General features: G+C 35.9%; 3 protein-coding genes across 4 annotated transcripts; 1 reads left to right on the top strand and 2 right to left on the bottom strand.

Annotated features, from left to right (window-relative positions):
- The first annotated feature begins 608 nt into the window (after positions 1-608).
- On the top strand, positions 609-11,369 carry LOC113071525 (UNC93-like protein MFSD11). The gene is made up of 14 exons (XM_026244876.1): positions 609-904; positions 1,375-1,556; positions 2,412-2,467; positions 2,995-3,102; positions 3,191-3,270; positions 3,740-3,836; positions 5,243-5,301; positions 5,494-5,638; positions 6,039-6,088; positions 6,285-6,350; positions 6,447-6,572; positions 6,701-6,875; positions 7,048-7,183; positions 9,395-11,369. Exons 2-14 carry the CDS (start codon positions 1,467-1,469, stop codon positions 9,545-9,547), a joined length of 1,341 nt encoding a protein of 446 aa, XP_026100661.1. The 5' UTR covers positions 609-904; positions 1,375-1,466; the 3' UTR covers positions 9,548-11,369.
- A 217-nt stretch (positions 11,370-11,586) lies between these two features.
- LOC113071526 (uncharacterized) lies at positions 11,587-17,902 on the bottom strand. Its single transcript, XM_026244877.1, has 9 exons — positions 17,735-17,902; positions 17,538-17,611; positions 14,100-14,217; positions 13,843-14,006; positions 13,535-13,686; positions 13,274-13,430; positions 13,091-13,184; positions 12,905-12,971; positions 11,587-12,824 (listed from the first exon to the last, which is right to left on the bottom strand). The coding sequence occupies exons 2-9, from the start codon at positions 17,599-17,601 to the stop codon at positions 12,369-12,371; spliced, it is 1,272 nt and encodes a 423-aa protein (XP_026100662.1). The 5' UTR covers positions 17,602-17,611; positions 17,735-17,902; the 3' UTR covers positions 11,587-12,368.
- A 1,620-nt stretch (positions 17,903-19,522) lies between these two features.
- On the bottom strand, positions 19,523-24,066 carry LOC113071524 (uncharacterized). 2 transcript variants are annotated; one of them, XM_026244874.1, is made up of 10 exons: positions 23,940-24,066; positions 23,560-23,624; positions 22,992-23,118; positions 22,738-22,898; positions 22,424-22,578; positions 22,163-22,319; positions 21,980-22,073; positions 21,795-21,861; positions 21,606-21,691; positions 19,523-21,496 (listed from the first exon to the last, which is right to left on the bottom strand). In XM_026244874.1, exons 2-10 carry the CDS (start codon positions 23,621-23,623, stop codon positions 20,662-20,664), a joined length of 1,746 nt encoding a protein of 581 aa, XP_026100659.1. In that variant the 5' UTR covers position 23,624; positions 23,940-24,066; the 3' UTR covers positions 19,523-20,661. The 2 variants fall into 2 exon arrangements, with proteins under 2 accessions (XP_026100659.1, XP_026100658.1); XM_026244873.1 differs by lacking the exon at positions 23,940-24,066 and adding an exon at positions 23,760-23,919.
- Between the last annotated feature and the right edge of the window lie 1,064 nt (positions 24,067-25,130).

The following is a 25,130-nucleotide window of genomic DNA, read 5'->3' as shown; positions in this document are numbered from 1 at the left end:
AGCACTGACTTTTCTAACTTTGTAAAAATGATTTTATCCCATAACCATATTAGCAATTTTTAGTGACTGAAAACAGGCCATTTTTCGTTTTAATTGCTTTTTTAAAAATTGCTATTCCTTGCAACATGTTACATAAATAAATGTAAATTTCAAGAAATGTGTTGATTCTTTTGATTCTACTATGATAATTTGATGTTTTGTGACCCTCTTGGAATAATTTTTTTTTGCTTCTAAATTGTATGCTTTGCTGTAATTCAAATATATATATTATATATTAGTTTTTTGACAACATGACATCAGAGGGATACAACTTAGCATACATTACATAAAATGCATTAACAATGCATCCAAAGTCATTTGAACTAATGGAAGAGAAGAAAGACGAAAAAAGGAGGAACAGAACAAATAAAGAAAAAAGGATTATATAATAATAATAATAATAATAATAATAATAATAATAATAATAATAATAAATCAAACCAAGTATTAATCACGGTACATGAAAGATCTCATCATATCTCCTTTAAAAAAAAGAAATGCATTTTTTTTATGAATTAAGGTAATTCAAAAAGTAAACATAACGAGGATCCCAGATGTGACGTAGCCTGTCAACGAAAGATGATTTCCACATAATAGCGATTGGCACGCGCTCTGTGGATATTGCTTATAGATCTACGGATGAACTAAGCGTAAACTTACCCTACCTTACCTCGAGGGGCTGGTGATCTTTCAGCGCTTACACAATCGACCAACATTTGAAAGCAATTTGTAAACAAATACAGATCATTGCGCGAACATTCTAGTGTTCATAAGACACACAGTGAATCGCTGCTGCCTGATGTTAAAGATCGCGCGTGACCCATGCAACAGCGACTGCGTGTTAAAGTTTGGCTCTGTGAATCGGGTAAGTTATTGCAGTGATACAGTGTTATTGACGGCAAGCATGTGTAACTAACTAGCACAATGCTTTAGCTAACCTCTACAACTCGGATGTATTAAATAGCTTAACGATACAAAGAGATATTATGAGATCATCATCAACATTTTACACGATAATTCTGTACTGTACTCTCTCTCTCTTTCTCTCTCTCTCTCTCCCTCTCTCTCTCTCTCTAAGCTTGATATATTTTGGGATTTTTTTTATTTTATTTTGAGCCATGCTTCTTCTGAAGTAGCTGCCACGGAAACCATCACGTGGATCTTGCATTCCAGTAACTTTCATCTCATGCTTGATGGTCACGAGGCGCGTGCACGTCTGTGACCACGAACTTGTATTCGCTAACGTTTAACTGCTGTATTAGATATGAAGCAATAACAGTGTAATACACATGCTGTAGATCACTAATTACATTAACTTATTTTGTTTTCACACAGTTTGTTTTCCTGGATGCTGGTTTTATTTACATGGATTAAGGCACACTGGCTGAAACTCTGGCATCTTACAGGAGGACTTGAATGAGCTGAGGATGGCGGATATTAGGACGTATAATGTGGTTATTTTGGGAATAGGATTTTTGCTAATTTTTACAGCCTTCACCACCTGCGGTAATATCGAAGTAAGTTGGGTTCTATTCTTATGGCATGCTATAAACTATTAGACTGATTGGTATGATAGGGTGGCATGTTTCAAAATATGTCAGAAATGTTTTTTTATTTTATTTGTTTTACTGAAATTTTAGCAGTACTTGTGCCAAGAATTGAGAAGTGCAAGCCTTTAAATTTTGCAGCGGTTTCAACTTTTTATTAACAATAAATAGTTTCTGCAAAAATACAGCCAAAACCAAACTGTATTCTCAAAGTTTTACTGCCGTAAAAATAAATAGCATGGTAAATAGTGTTTTTTTTTTCAGCTTAAGTTTTTATTTTTTGTATTTATTTTTTTAATGAAAAACCACATTCAATGAAGTTTTTCAGTTAGATTATCTGAAAACAGTCTATTGTTGAGGTAAATCTGAGTCAGGCGCATCTCGTGTTTTTGATTTTCCCCATCAGTCTATGAATTATCCTGCAGGACTAATGGGAGAAATGGGGTGGACTCGTGTTAACCTCAAAGTCATCCAACACACAAATACCCACAAACTCAATTTAACCACGAAAGGATATCTCTTTAGATATCTCTAAAGTTAATCTATGTGTTGAAATTTCAGTGTAAAATTATCTTTAAAATATTCACATTGACATAATGGTAGTTGACATATCAAGCAGTGTCTTGCAGTATACATCCGTCATGTACAACTTTTTAAAATAGCATTTATTTTTATATATAATTATTTTAATTTTTAAAATACATTTAGTTTTTATGAGTTCATATTCACTACTTTAAGTTTTTATTTCACATTTTATATTTGTTATGCATGCTACAGAGCTATTTGAGTCAACAGCAAAAAATTTGTTTATTTATTTCATTTTAGCAAACAGTGGTGAAAAGCTTGAATAGCACTAACTTCACTGGGAGTGGCTATCACAGGTAAGATCTCAGTCCTTCACCTTTTCTGCCATATCCCACATTCATAATTTAGAGGTTTATGATGAATATGTAAATATAATATGCTGCAAGGTAAAAAATAATAATAATGCTTGTGCCACATTGTGTTATAACATATTTGTTTCAATCTAATTCAACACATCATGTTATTTTGCCTGATTTATTGAGACTTCATAGCTTTAACTCTGTTTTCTTAATCTGTAATTAGACGACTGTAGTGAGTAATTAAAGTGATTGAAAAAGTGTGACGAACTCAGTTTGATGTATCAAACTTATGTCAGTTTAACACTGGTTAGTTAGTGATTGCAACAAAGAAATGCAAAAGAAACCATATGCAGCAGATTAATGGTGCATTATTTCACAGTGCAAAATAAATAACGAGAGAAGTAGAGGCTAAAAAGTGATATCACATTTTCTAATGTCAGAAAAAGAAAGTGTTGCAGTTGAAAGTCTAGATGTAGATATGATGAAATCTCATACCCAATAATATCCTTTTTTTGTTTTGACAGCCTTGGAATAATATATGGAGTTTTTTCATTCTGCAACGTGTTAGCTCCCACTATCGTTGCAATAATCGGACCGCAGTTTGCAATGTTCATGAGTGGAGTTCTTTATAGGCAAGTATCCCAGATTTCTTTGTGACTGTTCTTCTAGTAGTCACCATGCCACCGTGGTCTGTATTGTTCACTTCTGTGTGTTTTTCAGTGGTTATATAGCTGTTTTCATCATTCCATCCACATGGTCCTTTTATTTCACTTCGGTGATAATTGGCATTGGAGCAGCCAGTAAGTAAATCAAATATTTCATCACCAGCAAGCTTATCATTGACTTAACTGAAATGAATTCAGTCAGTTAATATCAAATCTATTACTGTATCCACATAATTAATGTTTTTCTCATTAAATACAATTCTTGTATGCAATACTGCAACATTTTCTCAGTTAGTGTGTTTAGTCTTTCGTGTATAGTACACACTTCTGCAGAAGTAGGTGTTTCACATTCTTAAATTCCTTCACCCACTTAAACAATATGATAGAGGCAGACTCAGACATAGGTAGTATACAGTAGTTGCATTGTTTTGTTACACTGGTGAATCCATCATAGTCAGTCTATACAAATTGCAGGCAATCATTTAAATGACAGTTAAAGGTTATTAAGATGTATTTATAATTAAGAAGTGCAGCATGGCTCATATTAGCCCTAAATTAATTTTCAATCATCATTCGAATCCCATCCCATTTTTTCCATCCACAGTGCTTTGGACAGCTCAAGGACACTTTCTAGTGGAGAACTCTGATGCTTCCACCATCAACAGGAACACAGGACTGTTTTGGGCTTTACTGCAGTGCAGGTCAGAAAGAGACAGCAGCAAACACTTGTAGAGATTCAACAACAATCTGAGATGCACTTTAATATATTAGCCTTAATCATGTGTGATCATCAACTGCATACTAATATGGAATGTGAGGAGTTAAAGCAGTAGATGATTATCAGCAGCATCCAGATGAATAACTCTGTCTCTCAAAGCTGTAGTTCATTCAGATGTTGTTCCAAACTCATGTTAAGTTCTTTCTTCTGTGGAAGAACACAAAAATGAGATATTAGACAGAATTTTGTCTCGTCCATATAAAATGAAAATAAATTTAAACGATCTAAAAATAAGGAAAGGACATCATAAATACAGTCCATATTACTGCATATTCAAAAGTATGTTACAGTGTTATTTTATTTAGTCTTTTAATACAATTGAGATTTAAGAATTAGCGTTATTAATATTTTGAATTGGTTTTCTTTTTTACATTTCTCTTTTCATTTTAATTTGAGTTAATATTGTTAATATTGTAATGTTATTGTGTTTTTTAACATGTCTATAATTTTAATTCATTCATTGATTCATTGTATTTTTTTTAGCACATCATATTAATCTTCTTTACAAAGACATGTTGCATTAGCTGCTAGTTTTAAGTTTTTAAAATAATGTAATGTAATTAAAGGGATGTAACTTTTTTCGTGTGGTTTTAGTTTTAGTTTAATTTAATGTTTATATTAATTAATATTTACTTAATTGAATGGAATATGGCAGCTTGGACATTCCACCTAAACCTTACTTTTGTGTTTTACTGAAGAAAATAAGTCTTATTGGAGGAGTTAAAGTTGCAGTCGGTAACTTTTGACACTCTAGGGGTTAATAAACAGAACTGCTTGCGGTTGGGGAAGAACATCTTAGCCGGAACTACTTCTCTCTGTTTATGTCTATGAAGAATCACAAAGGTACTGGGTTACTCCGCCGCGGTACCCCCGAAGCAATCTAAAATAGTCTGAATATAAACACTTATTATAGGTGCTCCCTAGTGATTCAGGACAAGCTAAAAACACGGTTTGGAAAATGGATTCATGGTGTACTCACTTATTATATACATTCTTCTACATTTTGAACACAAACAAAGTTACGGACCGCAGCTCTGATTGGTTATTTCTTACAAGGAGCGGATGGATTTCTGCAAATGGCAATAGGACCACTGGGAGGAGCCAGAGGAGCTTGATTTTTTCACAGATTATCTGTCTCATATTCTACTGTCAGGATATAATGACAGGTTTAACAAATATGTAAAAAATATTTTTTTTACAAAAGTTACCTACTGCAGCTTTAAGCAAAGTTACCAACCAAATCAGTAAAACCATCAAGAGCTATGTTCTAACTAACTAAAACTGTCCATGATTTCTGTATGAAAAGTTCTATTTGTGTTTTCTTTCCAGTATGTTGTTTGGAAATCTATACGTTTATTTTGATTGGAAAGGAAAAACTGAAATTTCAGGTAACATGACGGTTTGGAAATTGTGTGTTGATTAAAGCTTGATTGTGTTCACTCTTTTATTTAACTTAAGTTAATCAGCACGTATTTAACCTCTGCTAACCTAATATATAATAACTCTCAAATGACAAAAATATTAAAAACTTAAGCATAAATTTATTTTTTTCTATTCTGTCACAATTTTCTCCTCCACAGATAGAGACAGAAAGGTCATGTTTATTGCTCTGCTGGTTATCTCAGCACTCGGGACACTGAGTTTTCTTGCATTGAGGAAGGTCTGTCAGCAGGAAGAGGTTCTCTCTGAAGAGGAGGGCCAGTCTCTGTTATCAACGAGATTGAAGTAAATTCACTCATTCATTTAGTGAATCATGATGGTGAATGAGAGTTTCCACTTTGCAATAAAAGCATTTCTTTTCACAGATCCAACAATAAGGTTTTTCTGATTCAATACTTGGCCATCCGATATTTTTAATGTACCAGCACAGAAAAAGAAAAATATTCTTGTGTGATTTTATTTTCTTTATTTTAATAGACGAGTAAATAAATAAATAGATAACAATGCAACAAATAATTTGAATTTGTTTTTAATGTCCAATAATTACTGTAAATGATAACCATGATAACCCCAACTATAAATTCATAAACTTTTGTTGGAAAACGTGTTGATTGTTACTTACTGATACTTATTGTTTGATTTCTCATTGGTAGCTGATATACATTTTTGTGTAATGTTATTTTAGATATAAACAGAGAGCAACATCTGCTGTGATGGAAGCTAAAACCGAGTTTAGTAAGTTAATTTGGCTTAATTTTCACATTTGTAACATGATCTTCTGTTTTGAATAAAATTAGAAATGTATCAAATAATTATTACACAAATTGCCAATGTGGACATCTGTTCTAGTGCTTCATCTCAGATATTTTTGATTTTATTTTATTCATACACTTATTAAAAAACATTTTTTTTTACCTTGTCCCCCCTTCAGAAACAATTTTGGAAATCTTCAAAACAAAAGCCATATTGTTATTAAGTTTCTGCATGGCATACAGTGGTAAGTGACTTTGACTTTGACTAAATGCAACAGCCATTGATTCCACGGGCATTTGAGCATGATGAGCATGTTTTGATTGCTGCCGTCTCGTTGAAGGCTTGGAGCTGTCATTTTACAGTGGTGTTTATGGAACCTGCATTGGAGCTACAACACACTTTGGAGATGCAGCAAAAGGCTTAATCGGCATTTCAGGCATTGTGGTGGGAATCGGAGAAATAGTTGGTCAGTGCACTTTCAGTATGCAGAAGCATCTGCCTTGATTGCTCTTGGTATTATGGTCATCTAAAGACAAGCTGAGCAGATTCTTTAATAGGACTGGATTCTGATTAGATGTTGTCTCTTGTTTGCAGGGGGAGGATTGTTTGGCCTTGTATTGAAGAATAACCGTTTCAGGCGCACTTCAGTTGTCTTTTTAGGCATGGTTGTGCACTTTGTGGCCTTCTACTTGATATTCCTCAACATACCAGATGATGCACCTGTGGTTTTCCAAACAAGCTCACAGCATAAGCCATATCTGATACCAAGGTAATAATTTAAAACAAAACACAAAAACTGGAAGGGAATGTATTACCTGATAACTGGATACACTGAATCCAGTTTAAGCTGTATTGGATAATCTGTTGTGCTAAATTGTGTTTCCTGAAGAGTGCAGTGTTGCACTGTTGATCTTGCTGTCTTCATTTATTCACTCTTGTAGCGTGTCGATTGCTCTGCTGTGCAGCTTCCTGCTTGGTCTTGGGGACAGCTGTTTCAACACTCAACTCTACAGCATTCTGGGCCGGATGTTTGCTGAGCAGAGCGCTCCAGCCTTTGCTATATTCAAATTCATACAGGTAACCACAGTCTGCATTTATTTACATTTGGATTTTACTTGAGATCAACAAGCCTGCTGTTATTTAATCAAAGAAGGCACAGGCCAGTGTGCTTGCATGATACTGTGTCATAAAATATTGGGCAATAGGAACTGTGTAAGAAAGATTTTTTAATTCATTAATTTATTTATTTACAAGATCTTGATAAAAAGTAAACAGTAAAGACACTTATAATGTTACAAAAGATTTCTTTCAAATAAATGCTGTTCTTTTAAACATTCTATTCATCAAACTATTCAGCCCTGAAAAATGTGTCAGTTTTCAAACAAATATTAATCACCATAACTGTTTTTAACATTGATAATAATAAGAAATTGAGCAACAAATCATATTAGAATGATTTCTGAAGGATCGTGTGACACTTCAGACTGGAGTAATGATGCAAAAATTTAGCTTTGACATCCAAGGAATAAATTACATTTTAAAATCTATTGCAATAGAAAACATACTCAGTTACTAACGTATCATCGGTTCCCTGACACACAGAACAAGTACTGCATCTGTCTTAGATGCTTTGGGGAAAAACTTATTTTTCTCGGCAGCGTATCCCACAAAAAGCCCCCCAAAATGGGCTGGGTCATCTGGCTATATAAGCAGCACAACACCATAGGATCCTCAGGCTACTTTGACTAAAGCGACGACTGAGTCGGGCAGCTACATAGCATGTCAAAGTATTCAGTACTCTTTCCGTATCTCAGGGAACCAAGGTTATGTTAGTAACCGAGTACATTCCCTATCGATACTTCACTAGTACTGCATCTGTTTAAGACACTTTGGGGAACCAGTATAGTCCCACCGTCTATCCTAGAGGAACGACTAATACTTGAACTTATATTAAGCACCCAAGGCAACCCAGGGGCCCAGAGGGAAGGCCTGCAAAAGGTCAGACCAGACTTGTATAATCATCCTGAAATAATTCAGTACAGCCCTCACTGAGGGCCAAGAGTGTACATGAAGGAGGCAAACAGCAAGCACTGGTTGTCCTACGAAAGAGTGCACTGCTATGTAGAAAGGACCCGAGCCTCTAAGGCTGGGATGCCCAGACTATAGAATATGGCAAATGTGGAAGGCAACCTTTTTTTTAGTAATAGCGCCCAAGTATGAAGCAGGTGGGGCTCACTCATTTCCCATACACTTTACCGATGCTAATGCTAGTTGCAGAGCAGTCTTAAGTGTCAGGGGAAGGAGGTCAGTGGACATCATTTCAGAGCCTTCAACACCATGGGCTGATCCCATATAGGGACAGTGATGGGGCAAGGCCGGTTGAGCCTTCTAGAAAATGAACAACCAAGTTGTTCCTGCCCACTGATTGGCCAGCTATAGGAGCGTGAGAGACTGCTAAGGCTGCTACATAGACCTTTAGCATGGAAGGGGAATGGCCCTTATCCAACTGTTGTTCCAGGAAGGACAATATCAGAGATATACAGAGATGTTGCATGAGATTTGGTCTGCACAGCAGGCTGTACATCAGGAGGAGAAGACGACCATATAAGGGCATAGAGGCGTCTTGTAGACAGTGCTCTCTAGCCTTAGAGATTGTGTTTACCGTGTTTTCTGGGAGGTTTGCAAGCTCCCATCGAAAGGCCAAAGGTGCAGAGCCCACAGTTCGGGCTGGGGGTGTCATATCGTTCCATTTGCCTGTCTCAGGGGAATGGGCCACGGGGCTTTCCGAGAACAGCCAGCACAGCTTTGCAAACCAGTGCTGGTTCCTCCAGAGTGGGGCAATCAACAGAACCATTCATCTCTGATCCCCGACTCGGCTGATCACCTGTGGAATCAGAGCTTGTCCTCCCACTGGGCCAGAATGAGCCAGTCATTGAGGTATTTCTGCCTCACTGGGGAAAGAGCCACAACTATGAACTTCGTAAAAGTGCAAGGAGATAGGGACAGTCCAAATGGAAGGATAAGCCACTCTCTTGAAGGCAAGTCTCAAGAATCATCTGTGACGGGGGTGGTGTTGGGGGCGGTATTGCATAGCCAATATTCCTGCATTATAGGCTACTTACATGGAGCTGCAGCTTTTTATTTTTACCTTAAGTTTAGCAGATAAAGTATACCCAATGCCTTCTTAATGAATAAAATACAGTTAAAGTTTCAGTGGCCAATAAAGAAAGTCAAGTGTATTGGATATGAATGGGATACAGTGTTTCAATAAAACGCTCCCTCTCTCAGTCTATTTTTGCAGCTGTGGCGTTCTTCTACAGTGGTTATATTCTGCTGACCTGGCAGCTCCTCGTGATGGTCGTCATGGGATTTACGGGAACGCTGTGTTTTTTCATGGTGGAGAGGATGCAGAATATGTCAGCTGACACACAGGAGTATTAGGTTGGAGTCTTTCTCAGGACACATTTGAGTAAATCTGATGTAAAATAATGTTGTTTGTATAAAACACTACACGTGACTTGTGCGAAAGTGCCTTTGTTTTTGTTGGACTTTGGGACTTTAATATACAGGTGGGATTACAATGATTATTTTTTTTATTTACATTCCATGATAGAAAATTATTAGTTGGAGCTGCATTACAACGTTCTATCTTTAATGTGATTGTTTTACGTTAAATTTGATATTTCAAATGATATTACACAGGTGCACTTGGTTTGGATATGCTCATGTTGTGTTGACTGATGTGACAGTCATCTTATACTCACTTACACCTTATGACTTAGTTACAGCATCATGCAAAAGCAAATTTGGTATTTTGCTTGACTTATTTATTCCATGAGTGAAAGTGTCAGATTAGAGCTGGGTTAGCAAAATAAAACCTAATATTTAGCTGGTCATGTGATTTCATGTCTGCTCCCATGATTGGACCTGCTCCATGTAAAATATTACAGCTTTTATTATGCTTCTGATACGACTGGAGCCTTATTCTTATGTGAGCTTTTAAACGGATTTTATGAAGTATTATCCATCTCTTTATGTGTATTATGTGCTTAAACAAATACACAATGAGGAAAAAATACTGCACCTTGTGTAAAAGGATGTTGGTGACAGTCAGATGTTGGCTCAGTAATTACACTCTAAACTGAAATATATGTACACCATTATACACCATACAATTTCTACTCATTAGTTTGGAATCATTAAGGTGTACCATATTTTTGAAAGAAGTCTCTTTTCTTATATATAGAAGAAAATGTAATTGTCTACACAAAGTGGAGCTGTATCATTTCAGTTAAGAAACCATTTCTCTCAGGGTCCTGCTAAATAATTTAAGGATTTTATTAGGATCTTCAACTCTAAAAGGCTAATGGCATGCCAGTTCACTTTCAGATTTCTTTTCTAAAAGGATACTCTATATACACTCTGTGTTCTTGATTGTGAACCATTTTAAAGTTGTTAAAGTCATACCAGTTAAACTTATTCAGATATTGAAAGTATTAGACAGCCAGACAGTGATGTCATGAGGACTCTGTCACAAGACGGGTTTAAATAATGTTTACACAAAGGTCGTCTTCATGACAAGTGTCTTGAAGACACAAGTCTTCTAGGCTATTTAATGTGGTCATACATCACAAATCACAAAAGTGCTGTTTGTTGTAAACCAGTGTTTATTTGAAACAACAGCTCTCCCTTTTGTAAGATTCAATTGCATATAAGGAAGCAAAATAATAAATGAAGCAAACTTTACATTACATTTTACATTGCATAAAATGCGCTTAACATTACCTAAATATCTTGTTATGCATAATACATGATGTAGTTCATTTGGTATGCATTTGGTTTTAATGTGTAATTTCAATTTGTACTACACCCCTGCTACACATTAGAATAATTTATGTGTCATATTGTAAATATTTGTGTTCAGATTTAATCCTCATTGTGACATTTGATTTTTGAATTTGTAATTGACAATCAATATGAAATGTTCTAACCTTCTGGGTTTTATTTCATGCTTCAATGCATTTCAATAAAGATTTATTATTATTGGTATTATAATGTGTACATATCGTATAAATTAAACGTTAATATCTATATATTTTCATTTACAATGACCTTTTCACTGATCATCAATATGTAGTACATTACATTTACTAAATCTTTTATCTGTCCACATTCTAATTTTAGGGCTTGGCTTAGTATGAAAAGGAATTTGTGAGTAAAGAAAAATCATCAAAATATCAATAAAATCATGGGATTTCCAGTACTTTTTTTCTTTCTTCGACTTACATTTTGATGCCTCTGTATTTAAACATCTATTGTTTTTCAGGGCCACTGCAGCTTTCAGACGAATTTCAATTATAGCTATTGTTAAATTTGGTAAAATGTGAAAATGGTCCCGTTCTATGTCTTCGCCCCAAATGTTTTCTCAGTCCTTCAGAAGTGTTCACGACCGTGGGAAGAAAAGGCACAACAGACACAAGTTCTGAGTATAACTTCACTTCAAATCTTTATTGTTTTATACTGAGTTTATATAGGAAAAAACAAAGGTGGTATGATCTTTTTCGACCAATGAGATATGGATTACATACTGTATGTGTTGGATATAAGCCAAAACAACAAGTTATATGTAACATAAATGTGATCAGGAATAACTGGACATATAAGGAATAATACTGGCACTGAGCCTTTCAACTTTATGTAAAGTATAGACTTAACTCATCAACCTGGGCCTAAAAGGTCCCCCCACCAATCTTCACCGATTCACCTTTAGGTATCATCTGCGCATGGGTAAAGAGACATAAGACTAAAGCATAGAGAGAGAAAACACAGATAGGAGGAGGGAGACAAGGAGGGGATCAAAGAAGACAAAGAACAGACAAAACACGTCATATGTAGGAAAAACAGGAAACACCTGTGGAAGAGGACGAGTAAGAAGGGAGGAGGAGGCAAACTCACATTAATAACTGACAGAGATCATGAAATAATCTAAAAACTATTAAGTGAGACTGGAGGCATTTCTAACTAACTGACTGACTATATATATATATACATGAGAAACCATACAACCTCTTACTGTTCAAAATGTAACTTTCAAATTCAAGGTTTTGGAGTCTAAAGAAAGAATCAGTGTTTAAAATATCTATTTTAAAAGAGCTCTTATTGCTCTTGCTGGTCTGAATTGTTCAACGTATTCCACTCAAAATGGAACAACTGAAGATTACCAAAAAAAAATATATATATATCATTTGCTTTTACAGCACGGTTAAACACACTGATATGAACTGTCTATTTGAATACTGGGTGAGAAATGCAAAGAACTCTGCTGGACATATGTGGGATCTTGGCCAGTGCTCTGGGGGAATTTCAATGCTCCAGATGCATTTAGTGCTTGTTCAGTACTGACGCTCGAGCTCAACTGTCCTTCTGTGCTCTTTGTTAAACCTGGAAAAGCCTGATATCCTTCATCAGTTGGTGTGACACTGCCATCATCCAGAATAACAGTAGGATAGAGTGGATTTGTGAAGGCGATGAGATTTTTCATGATACATTTCTCATCAGCATCAACATCATTTGAAAGACTCAAACAGACATCTTCATCATTTCCCTTTTCCGAAACATTGAGGGACTGATACAATTTCATATCCTCATGAAGGTCCAGTGTTGGGATCTCTTCATGGATTTGGGAGAACTTCATAACAGATGGTGGCAAAATATGACCCTGTTAAATATGAGAGAAAAAATAAGATGTATTTTGACCCATTTTATTAATATTTTTTTTTGGTAGGATTTTTCTCCCACCTTCTCCTCTCCAAGATTGGCATCTATATTTGGCTTGGGGATTTTGTCCCACCAATTCATCTTCATTCTGTAATGAAAAAAATAAAGTGTGTAAGAACTGAATTTGTCAAGGATGCGTTAAGGAATAATAAAAATGTGAGAAGTTTTGTTATCGAATGATGGAAAAACACAAACCAGACAACTCACCTCAAAATACAGAAGAAGATAACAAAAATGATGACGATTAAACCAAAACAGAGAGTTGGAATCACCAATTTGGCTATTTCATTTGGGGATGAGGCTGTAGAACATGTATAAATTGACCTGGATTATCAAAGACTATTAACACAGACGCAATAATGACTTTGAGACAAATACAGATAGACTTACGTGCGGTGAACTCAACTGGTGCGCTCTGGTCACTAGATATACTATGGCCATTATAGCCTGTGCTCATTGTTGCTGTCAGAACGTAGTCGGTATTCTGCTGGAGATTTTTGCCCACAATTTCAAAGGATCCCACAGTGTTCTGCACCGTCTTGGATATCTGTATGAACAACGTTTTTCTTTTTAGTTCTTTATAATAAATTAATGTGTGAATGTGTGTATTAGGGTTCATATGATCTTTTTATCATATATCATCTTCCTTACCTTTTCAATTCCTCCTTTGATGCCATAGGACAGGTTTATTGTCAAGGATTCCAAGAAACTTGCTACAGAATCACTATACTGGTCATCCCAAGTTACATTAAAGTTTCCATTTTCAGTCTTCTGCACTGATAAGACTGGAGTTTTCGGTTTGACTACAGAAAACAACAAACACATATGCAAATATGCGAGATAAGATTGGATTCAACTTTTTAACTCATTAAAATCATTTTAGAACTAAAAATCATGTGAATTCTACAAATCAAATAGAAAGGGATTAACAATAACTTGTATACAACATTTATACTCACTGAAGTCTTCAGTCATTAATGTTTTGTTTAATAAAACATCCATTCCTTCCAGAAGTGTAGTATTGTAGAATTCTGCTTTGACAAACTCTCGCACTTGAATTTTGCACTCACATTTGTCACTGAGATGACTTCTCTCAAAGATACATGCATTGTATTTTTGAAACCTGCAATTTAAGAGATATTTATGTCAACTGATTGCTAAATGGACAACAATGCATTCAGTTATAGAGGAACTACAGGCCTGTACAAACACTCACATATTATGTGTGATGTTGAGCTTGTATCCAGAGCAGTTTTTGAGTCGGTCAGTGGAGAGACTGCATTTAATCTCTTTCTCATAGTCATTAAAACACTTCAAGTCCTTCTCAGTGGGCTCTACAGTGATTGTAAAATAAAAGACTGGGTGAGATCAAAGTCCCTTTAAGGCAAGTCATGTCACTAGGCAGCCATCTTTGAAACACCCCTCAGGCATTTAAGTGCAGCTCCTTTCACTTTGAATGGGGAAACATCAAATTCTTCAAAAGTGTTCACTAAACTTACTATTAAATTTCTTATTTGAAATCACCAATGAAATCTGACAACTTTATCATAAATGTTGTTTATTTTACACAAATGGTGTTAAAAGGCATATTTTTCAGGCTAGATTAGCCAGTGCACAGTGGCGCACTTCTCAGAGCGTTGACTGTTTGCAACCAGGACTTCTAACGGCAGTTGCAGTGATGCACTGATTTTACCGATTATCGATTGGCTCTTTTGTTTTGTTGGCGTGGTTTCGTTCAATCTACCAAATAACAGCAGTAAGATTAAATATTAAGGGTACATATGATGTGATTTCTATTTTTCCTTTCTCTTGGTGCATGAAGAAGATCTGTAAAGTTTCAAAGACTTAAGTCTCAAATCCAAAGAGATATACTTTATCAAAGTCAAGACTTGTCCATGCCCTCCTAAAACGCCTCTTTAAAACACACCCCCACATATCTACATCACTGTGGAAATATTTGTGTAATGCCGCCCAAATGTTCACGCAAAGACAACACATGATCGTGACCCTTTTTCCTTGGGATTGCATCATCCTTAAGAAATAAACGATACGCAAATCCATCGTCAAACTGGGCCTTGTGAACAAGCATCTTCGAAATGCAGGGAACAAACAAAAACACTTGCACAACTCCGTTGATGCTCTGTAAAAATAAACTCCATCCACTGGTCCCTTAATGCTGTTTTTTTTTGGTAATCTGTGCAGGGTTGTCTTGCCCTGGGAACCAAAAACACACTTCTTTTGTGACTTTTCGCGACGCTCTCGCTCTGATCAGTGAAATGTCTGTGTTGCTCAGCCTCGCTATACGGAGCGCGCGCTCTTCCGGCAGAAGTGCCTCAGGACCCATATAAGGAAATTCCGCTCCATCTAACGTCACACAGAGCCATACTCGAAAAAAACTTTCCGAAACTTGTGACAAACCGGAAAGAGTATTTTGGGAACAAAAATACTCCTTCAAATGTACAACTTAATTTTTGAAACTTTGTCCATGTTTAGCATGGGAATCCAACTCTTTAACAGTGTAAAAAACTCAGTATGCATGAAATAGCATTTCACCCCCGCTTTAAAGACGGTTGCATGAGTAGTTATATGAGTAAGTATGGTGACACAAAATAATACTCACCATACCTACTCGTATAGACAGAGACAGAGAGGTACAGAGAGGTAGGCTACAGATCAACTTGTTTAAGTTGAAAGAAGAACATAGTGAAATCCTTTTAAGATTACTTACAACAGGAACACATTTTATGGACTATCATTTCATGAACCTTGTAGAGGAGGTAATTCTGACTTTGCTACAACAATCTGGCGCTTCTGAATCAGCTACTGGAAGTATGTTATCAGTTTAAGTATTTGCTATTGACTGTTCAAATGCGTTTTTTCGCGTCGCATGTGTGTTCGCATGCATACGGGTGTGTGTGTGTGAGAGACAGAGAGAGAGAGAGAGAGACGGTCACACAGTGGAGTCAGCTGTCTTAACTGTCCGTGGCTTGTGTACTGCAAACACATACGAGCTTCATCACTGCATCTGTCAAGCGACTCTTTTCCCCTTTTGGGCTTGAACTGATGGTAAAACTAAGGACATTATTAACTATCTTTACACTTATTTTGAAAGATGAAGCTCGCGACTATGAGCGTTATATTTCCAAAGAGTGCTTACTGTGATCGGCCAATCATAATCCACTGGGTCAGTTGGCCAATCAGAGCAGACTGCGCTTGTAAAAAGGAGGGACTTTGTAGAAAACAATGTGTTAGAGAGAGACGGGGCATAGTGGACCTACAATAATGAACAGTATTTGAAAAATAATATTTTTTGAACATTAAACCATGTCAAGTATGTTACTCGAAATACACAAAATAATGATCTTTAAAAAAGCATCACATGACCGCTTTAAAGTTTAAACTTATTTTAGTGAATAAAGTAGGCCCTACCACATTTCAGCTTTCTTTAGGTGGGTATTTTATCCTTGCTTCTAGAAAATCCTCAATCTATCAGCTTTTTAAAAGCTTCATGTGGCCATAAATATTTAATTTAACGTTTTAAAATTTCCGGGCAAACAAAAAAAAAAATTGGTCAAACAACAATATAAACGCAGGAAACTATAAATTGGTTATTCTACAATGAATTATACTATAAATTATATACTACAATTGGAAAATACTGTAAATTAATAAACTGTTGAAAACGTTTAATTTCTCCGTCATTGCCTGTAGTCCCATTTCGCAACTTGTTAGCAATTATCTGTTTAAAGAAACGTAACAGTTTTAAAAAATCATGAGTGGGAAGTAACTGGTGTTTTATGTCGTAGAATAAAATGTGAAAGTATCTTGAGCTTGTGTGAATTACGGACCTTATTTTAGTTTTTTCAAACTCTCATTCAAAAAACCCACTGACACTGGGATGATGGAAATGACTCACTTCCCAGTTTTTGCCTACAGAGTGACGTCATAGTTCCACCACTCTATTAAGTGTTGCATTTTTCAACTCCATTCAAAACTATAAGAGTGACATATCTTGGGTATTCTATAGTCTGTGATATCACTATCACAGATGACCACAACAGAAGTTGCTTTGGAAAGTAAAAAAATTGAACTGTAAAACACTCTAAAAAGTATAAATATATATATATATTTTTTGCAGCACAACAATTCATGTCTAAATAATAATTTGAGATATATTCATGGATTTTAAATGACTAGTGGTATCTCAATCATCAGTTTTTCTCGTTTGATTTGGTATATAATATTTCACAACATTTACACCAATGGGCGCCATAAACATGAAGCTACACATAAAAAAGCACAGAGCTACATTTGACACAACACACTATGTTTAGAAACTTTCTTTTATCTAATATCTAAAAAAAAATATCTAAAGACCCATCTTTTTAGCCAGGACTTGATAAACTAATACTAGCACTTAATTTTTTTTCTATTCTATTCTATTCTATTCTATTCTATTCTATTAAAAAAAAAAAAAACTAGCTATGTGTACTGCGACTAACTAATACTTGTCATGTCACTTGTGTACTGTTGTTGTTCTCTCGTTGGTCTTCTATGGTTCTCATTTGTAAGTTGCTATGGATAAAAGCGTCTTCTAAATGATTAAATGTAAATTAGCCTATGCATTTGTTCTACACAAAAGTATGAAACTTACCAAAACAAAATGCCTGACAGAAGAGTGTGAGGATGATCTGACTCAGAAGAACAGTGGGAACCATTGTCAACGAGCTGTAAAACAAACAACAAATATTACTATTTATTTCGAAGAAGTATGTTACGCGGTCAAAGCTGTACCAAGTAAACAGTTTACAACGTAAAGCTTTTCTAGTTAATCAAACGGTTTCACCTCACCTCACAATCACAGACAATTCCCACTTAACGCTCGGTGGAGGCTTAATGCGCTGATCGTGACAGTCAGCAAAAGAATTATCTTGCTTAACTGCAAAAGCATAATCGAAATTACAACATGTCTGAACAGAACTACAGTAACGTTATAGTGTCGCAATACTTTTTTTTTTTTTTTTTTTGCTGCTTCCGCAGTTTCGCTTAAGGCTAAACGACGAGTGAGTTCGAAGGCAATTATGGAAATATGAAACAAACATTTAGACTTTTGCATGTCTTTTACTCCCTTTCTATTTTTAATGTAAAGGACTTTATAGCATAACAAGTGACATGTCAACTAGTATGTGGGATGTGAGAGGAGGGGGAAAAATCATGAATGTGTAATTGTGATATTGTTGAAAACCAGTAGAAAAGTCTTATGTCATTTTTAGTTGTTTTATCCAAAGAGACTATAATAATAATAATATGCAAGTGTTCGGTTAGCTTAACACATGAAGCAAGGTGTGTGTGTGTGTGTATGTTTAGAGTAGAGGCTAGACTATAAAAAGAAAAGGAAACAGTAGCCTATTAGTTTTCTTTTTAACAATAATAATAATAAAAAAAACAAAGTAGATAGATTAGAAGCAGAACAGAAAAAAACTGGTGTTAGAGGCCTTTCTAATAAAGAAAACATGCAGTTAGAAAATGAATAGAGTATACGAGTTTTAGAGGGCTTTTTAGATAATAGTAGAATAACTTGATACACAAATGGCTTTACTCACAGTGATTATACTCATATTTTAATTAATACAAATCTTCTACATACAGTATGTAGGACTGTGAGCTATGAGTTAAGGCTGCTTTGTGCATGCTCAAAATGTTGTTGAAGAACAGACAAAATATGCCTGCTCACAGCTCAGTATGAAAGTATCAATGTTGTTATTACTGTACAATTGCATTTATACTACCTTTTTTGAGCATTGTACAGACAGCTAAATGAAACTGCTCCCCAGGCGCCGCACCATAAATGGCTGCCCACTGCTCCGGGTGTGTGTTCATGGTGTGTTTGTTTGTTTGTCCATTGCTGTGTGTGTGCACTTTAGTTGGGTTAAAATGCAGAGCAAGAATTATAAGTATGGGTCACCATACTTGGTTGTATGTTCACTTCACTTAGGAAGACTTTTGCTCACAGTGTTTGTGTACTTCACGTAAACGCCCTGCAGGTGACGCTGCGATCATCCAATTGACTAATCTATAAATATCAACGATATTTAATACTTAAACAGAAATAAAGGTGTCATCCACACCTAAATTAATCAAAAAAGATGAGGCCGTTTTTGAACTGCACATTTCTAATGCCACCAAGGGCTTCAACAGTCCAACTAGCTCTTCTAAAAAAAATTCAGTCGCATATTCATATAGCATTGGATTACAATACCACTTACAATACAATAACAGTCCAACTATTCTAAAAATTTTCTGTCGCATGAACTTTATAGGCAGATGCCAAGTGTAAGATCATATTTTATCTCAAGACACTTTTCAATAATAACATACTTTAGTTTTCATAGTCTATTGTTATATATAATTGACAATATTCATATAGCATTGGATTACAATACCACTTTCTACAGAACACGTGTCCCTTGATCACATGCTTTTGTAAAGTCTCTTTCATTTATTGAGTGCAAATTCTCAACACGCACTTCACTGTATGTGCCTTCCACAGAAAAACAATTCTGCTTCCTGCTTTACAGTAGGCAGCATAAAACAAAAGCTCTGTGGAAGCTGTATGAAATTCACCCGGATGACTCAGACTCTGTTTCAACACTCTGAGGTTTTATTTTAGAAATGTAGAAGCAAAGGCTGTTTTAACATTGCTCTTAACTGAGAAGTGAATACCATAGTGGTGGAACAACTAGAGATTACATAAAAAAATAATGAAATGTTTTTTTGTTTTGTTTTTTACACACACGGCAATCATCTGTTTGACAGCGCAGTTACTGTACGCAGGCTGACACGAACTGTCTACGAACTGACCTTTTGAAGAGCAGGCCATTGTCCTGTTGATGATAGCAAAACAAAAAAACATTACAGTGTCATCTACATCTAGACATGCATCCTATATACAAACATCTATTCCTTTTTGTTGAAACATCTTACTATAAACATACAAGTTCAATTTACAGACTGAGACCCTGTAATGAAGCCACAGACCCTGTAATAATGCCATTATAATGAAACATAATATAATAAAAATGTGAATGCCAAGAAAAATAATACATTACTCCCTAATTAGAGTAAGTCGCTGTGAATAACTCCTTCTGTTGAATCCTTCAAAGTTTCTTATTGATGGTAATACTTTAAACATTATTTGTTATTACAGCGTACTGTAGTTAAACAGAATCTGAAGTCTTGTTATCATGCCTTTATAATTTGCATTTGCAAATTTGACTAAGTTTCACATTTGCCGTTTTGTGTAACATAACAGAGCAATAAAGAAGTATGAATAACAATAATAGTTACTGTACATGATCCCTACAGGCATGTAAAGTGACACTCCAACAACAACAAAAAAAACCTAATATTTTCTCATCATCATTTACCAAGATAAACTTGCATTTTATAGACTGATGGAGCTGGATCACTCCTCTAAAAAGCTTTGTTTGGGTTTCATAGAAGAATGAATGTCATTTGGGATGACATGAGATCATTTCAATGTGTGCAATATCCTTTTAAGGCACTTTTTTTTAACATCTTACTGTAGAAAAAGCTGGAACAAACTCAATTCAAGGCATTGGCTTTGAGTCTGAACAAACAATGGACAGAGTTTGCATGGTTCTTATTATTACTGAACACATTTTCAAATGAATTATTCATAGTAATTGCTGACATTACATGCAAAAATGAATTCCAATGTTTTAGCCATGTACTTATCATTTGCTTTTAGAGAAGGGTTAAACACACTGATATAAATTGTCTATTTGAATACTGGGTGAGAAATGCAAAGAACTCTGCTGGAAAGATGTGGGATCTTTGCCGGTGCTCTGGGGGAATTTCAATGCTCCACATGCATTTAGTGCTTGTTCAGTACTGACGCTCGAGCTCAACTGTCCTTCTGTGCTCTTTGTTAAGCCTTGAAAAGCCTGATATCCTTCATCAGTTGGTGTGACACTGTCATCATCCAGAATAAGAGTAGGATAGAGTGGATTTGTGCTGGCGATGAGATTTTTCATAATGCACTTCTCATCAACATCATCTGAAAGACAAATATCTGCATCGTTTCCCTGTTCTAAAACACTGCTGAAGCATCGATAGCCGTCTTCCATAGTATCATTAGTGGGAAAGTTAAACTGGCTATCTCTTGCATCCAAGTCTGAAACGTCCCTCTTGTTGGACTGACAGGAACGATCAGGGCTCAGCTGATCCAGGAATAAAGAATCATCTGTGGCTGTTTCCAAATATGACATATTGCTGAAAACTGATGAGCCGGAGCAATTGCCCGAATCTCGGTTTGCACGGTTGGGTTCTCTTGAGAAGCTGATACCATTAACACTCTTGTTTGACCTGCTCATGGTAACCTGATTGTAGGGGGATAACGATGATGGTTTGTTTGGGGTTGGATGTAAACTAAACAGGTCATCCAATGCACGCTTGACATGTGATGCGACGTCAATGGTGCAGATGTTCTCTTCGGGGCTACTAGTGCAAGCTTGGCCATAATCCACTTGTGCCGACTCAACACTGTGGGAACTTTTCTCATTGTTTGTATCTACTGATAATGCTGAGATCCTGTAGGGAGACAAACATGTTCAAGCATTATTAATCAGAGCTAGAATGACTCTAGTCTGCCACATGTTTTCTGAAGTTGTTGCTTTTGCGAACAAACAAAACAACATACAATTTCTTATTCTCATGAGGGTCCAGTGTTGGGATCTCTACATGGATTGCAGAGAACTTCATAACAGATAGAGGCAAAATATGACCCTGTTAAACATGAGAGAAAAATTAAGGGATGTATTTTGATCATCATTATGATGAATTATTAACATTAGTGATTTTTTTTTTTTTGGTAGGATTTTTCTCCCACCTTCTCCTCTCCAAGATTGGCATCTATTTTTGGCTTGGAGATTTTGTCCCACCAATTCATCTTCATTCTGCAATGAAGAAATAAAGTGTGTAAGAACTGACTTTGTCAAGGATGTGCGAAGGAATAATACAACTGTGAGAAGTTTTGTTATCGAATGATGGAAAAACACAAAACAGACAACTCACCTCAAAATACAGAAGAAGATAATAAAAATGATGATGATTAAACCAAAACAGAGAGTTGGAATCACCAATTTGGCTATTTCATTTGGGGATGAGGCTGTAGAACATGTATAAATTGACCTGGATTATCAAAGACTATTAACACAGACGCAATAATGACTTTGAGACAAATACAGATAGACTTACGTGCGGTGAACTCAACTGGTGCGCTCTGGTCACTAGATATACTATGGCCATTATAGCCTGTGCTCATTGTTGCTGTCAGAACGTAGTCGGTATTCTGCTGGAGATTTTTGCCCACAATTTCAAAGGATCCCACAGTGTTCTGCACCGTCTTGGATATCTGTATGAACAACGTTTTTCTTTTTAGTTCTTTATAATAAATTAATGTGTGAATGTGTGTATTAGGGTTCATATGATCTATTTATCATATATCATCTTCCTTACCTTTTCAATTCCTCCTTTGATGCCATAGGACAGGTTTATTGTTAAGGTTTCCAAGAAATTTCTTGCTACAGAATCACTATACTGGGCATCCCAAGTTACATTAAAGTTTCCATTTTCAGTCTTCTGCACTGATAAGACTGGAGTTTTCGGTTTGACTACAGAAAACGCCAAACACATATGCAAATATGCGAGATAAGATTGGATTAAACTTTTTAACTCATTAAAATCACAATTTTAGAACTAAAAATCATGTGAATTCTACAAATCTAATAGAAAGGGATTAACAGTAAATTGTATACAACATTTATACTCACTGAAGTCTTCAGTCCTTAATTTTTTGCTGTATAAAACATCCGTTCCTTCCAGAAGTGTAGCAGTGTAGATCTCTGTTATGACAAACCCTTGCACTTTAATTTTGCACTCACATTTGTCACTGGGATGACTTTTCTCAAAGATACACGGTTTATTTTGATTCCTGCAATTTAAGAGATATTTATGTCAACTGGTTGCTAAATAAACAACAATGCATTCAGTTATAGAGGAACTACAGGCCTGTACAAACACTCACATATTGAACACATTATGTTTGATGTTGAGCTTGTATCCAGAGCAGCTTTTGAGTCGGTCAGTGGAGAGACTGCATTTCATCTCTGTGTCATAGTCATTAAAACACTTCAAGTTCTCCTCTGTGGGCTCTACAGTGGTTTTAAAGATTTAAAATAAAAATAAATTGAAAATAATATCACACATGATCAAAGTAAACAGATGTTTTGTAGTAAATAAAAGTAGTTAAGTAAATAGTGTGAAAAAGGAGCGAGGACATGGCAACATTTTAAGCTATGAAAGTAAAGGTAAACATTTGACATCTGGTGTCGTCCAATCAGCACACTCTTCTTTAATTTGTTATAAAACACCCACATCAGCTTTTCATTAACATGTTTTAAACAAACACAAAACACGTTTAAACCGACTGGGAAGTTTGAACACTTTTTACGGTACTTCTACTGAGAAGAACAGTGTATAGAGCAACATTTAGCACAACTGTGAGAGAGACATAAGCATATAACTACGGAGATTTTATTTCCAAGTATACAAAGGAGGGGAAAAAATATGTTATCGAAACAACAAACGCTTACCGTAACTAAATCCATTGCAGATGAATGCGATGATGATCTGACACTTAATAAATGTGGAAAACATCCTGTACGTCCCATGAAAAAAGAAATATTACCTCATACAGCTTCAGGCAATTACACGTTACAAGCTATTTATAAATGTAAAAAAAAAAAAAAAAAGATTCCTCGCAAAATATAGCCAAAATGTTACGTTTTCATACCTTTCGTGCCTCTTTCACAAAGTAAAAAACAACAAAAAAACGAGTTTACTAACCACCCAGTACCCAGTGGTTAAACACGGGTTCAGTCACAAACAAATACAGGTTACATCTGACATATGCTTCCCTATTTGCAACATGAAAGATGCCAAAAGGGGCGTTTAGAAGTTTCCTGGAACTCACGTTGCAGCTGTGCAGTTCCACGGACTCCCGCTACAACAGAAACGCCGCGCTCACCCTGATCTCCTGCTCTAACACAGAAGAATTCCACGGAACCCCGTCACCAGATCCCACGTCAGACATAATCAAGCAAGATCAGTCGTATGTATGAGACAGCCAAACTCAAAGGAAGTCATTATGCAAGGACCAAAAAAGGAAGAGCAAAATGAGACTGCAAACTGATAAACGTTGTATGCAATTTCAAGTCCTTTAACTTTAGCCTACTCTTTTTTCAATATTAATAACCTACCTCAATCTGAAACTGAAAATATATTAAAATGCTATATTATTTATTAGTACAATTCTCCAGCATAGACAGACATAAGTTTATTTTGAAAGGAGAGTGAGCCATACGCGTATGGTCTGTCTGTGTGTGTGAACCGTCGCTGGGGAAAAAAAGCTAACTTCCAACTTCCATTTCGCTCGGGTTCTGCTTTGGTGACCACTTGTATGAGATGGTTTTAGACTCAAAGTGAATAATGGACGCACGCACATTTATGAGTGGCTTTATTTATGCCATTACAACAGAGACAAGTCATGACTATAAAGTCGCACGACGAGTTCACAGGATGTGGCATGGCCTCCGGGCACTATCCAAGCGAAAAAACCCTTTTCACGTTTCTGGGTTTCGAAGCTGCGGATGTCGTCATAGCTGGGTTGATTTCAGTGAATGGGAGAGTACTTCAAATATATTTTTGTGTATTCCCATTTGCACAAATGGCAAAAAAAAAAAAACAACAACAACAACAACAACAAAAAAAAAAAAAATCCACAATTGTGTTTTCATGATTTTCAAAAAAATTCATAGCATGTTTCAAAGATTCAGAGCATGTGCAGAGAAGGGGAACGTCATGTGAGCAGGGCCATGCACAGATATTTTGCGGGGCAGTGGCCCAAACCAAAGAAATTGGCACAAGGAGAGTGGGTTCTTTTTATTATGAATTATCCAGTTGTTACAAATACAGTTAAATGAAAAGCCAAGCCACTCTGTAATAACTGACTTTATTGTAGATGTTTTGATAGGAGTGGGCTCTCCCTCTCCCTCTGCCTTCGTCTTCAGTGGAAGACCCTAGTAGGGTGATCATATGAGCCATTTTCCCAGGTCGCGTACTTGCCAGGATTTCTATATATTGCCTAAAACATCCAAAGTAGCTT

This window comes from Carassius auratus, unplaced genomic scaffold, assembly GCF_003368295.1.
Source record: "Carassius auratus strain Wakin unplaced genomic scaffold, ASM336829v1 scaf_tig00007487, whole genome shotgun sequence".
Classification (NCBI taxonomy): domain Eukaryota; kingdom Metazoa; phylum Chordata; class Actinopteri; order Cypriniformes; family Cyprinidae; genus Carassius; species Carassius auratus.
The sequence above is the reverse complement of the archived record's forward strand: the minus strand, read 5'-3'. Positions and strand labels throughout refer to the sequence as shown.

Excerpts from the sequence above, each read along its gene's own strand:
- LOC113071525 (XM_026244876.1), top strand. The coding sequence starts at position 1,467 with ATGGCGGATATTAGGACGTATAATGTGGTTATTTTGGGAATAGGATTT. Across the intron at positions 3,271-3,739 it reads AATTGGCATTGGAGCAGCCA|TGCTTTGGACAGCTCAAGGA; the intron begins GTAAGTAAATCA and ends TTCCATCCACAG. Across the intron at positions 6,089-6,284 it reads GGAAGCTAAAACCGAGTTTA|AAACAATTTTGGAAATCTTC; the intron begins GTAAGTTAATTT and ends TCCCCCCTTCAG.
- LOC113071526 (XM_026244877.1), bottom strand. The coding sequence starts at position 17,601 with ATGGTTCCCACTGTTCTTCTGAGTCAGATCATCCTCACACTCTTCTGT. Across the intron at positions 13,431-13,534 it reads TCAAAGGAGGAATTGAAAAG|ATATCCAAGACGGTGCAGAA; the intron begins GTAAGGAAGATG and ends TTGTTCATACAG. Across the intron at positions 13,185-13,273 it reads ACCAGTTGAGTTCACCGCAC|CCTCATCCCCAAATGAAATA; the intron begins GTAAGTCTATCT and ends CATGTTCTACAG.
- LOC113071524 (XM_026244874.1), bottom strand. The coding sequence starts at position 23,623 with ATGTTTTCCACATTTATTAAGTGTCAGATCATCATCGCATTCATCTGC. Across the intron at positions 22,899-22,991 it reads AAACATAATGTGTTCAATAT|GAATCAAAATAAACCGTGTA; the intron begins GTGAGTGTTTGT and ends CTTAAATTGCAG. Across the intron at positions 22,579-22,737 it reads ATTAAGGACTGAAGACTTCA|TCAAACCGAAAACTCCAGTC; the intron begins GTGAGTATAAAT and ends CGTTTTCTGTAG.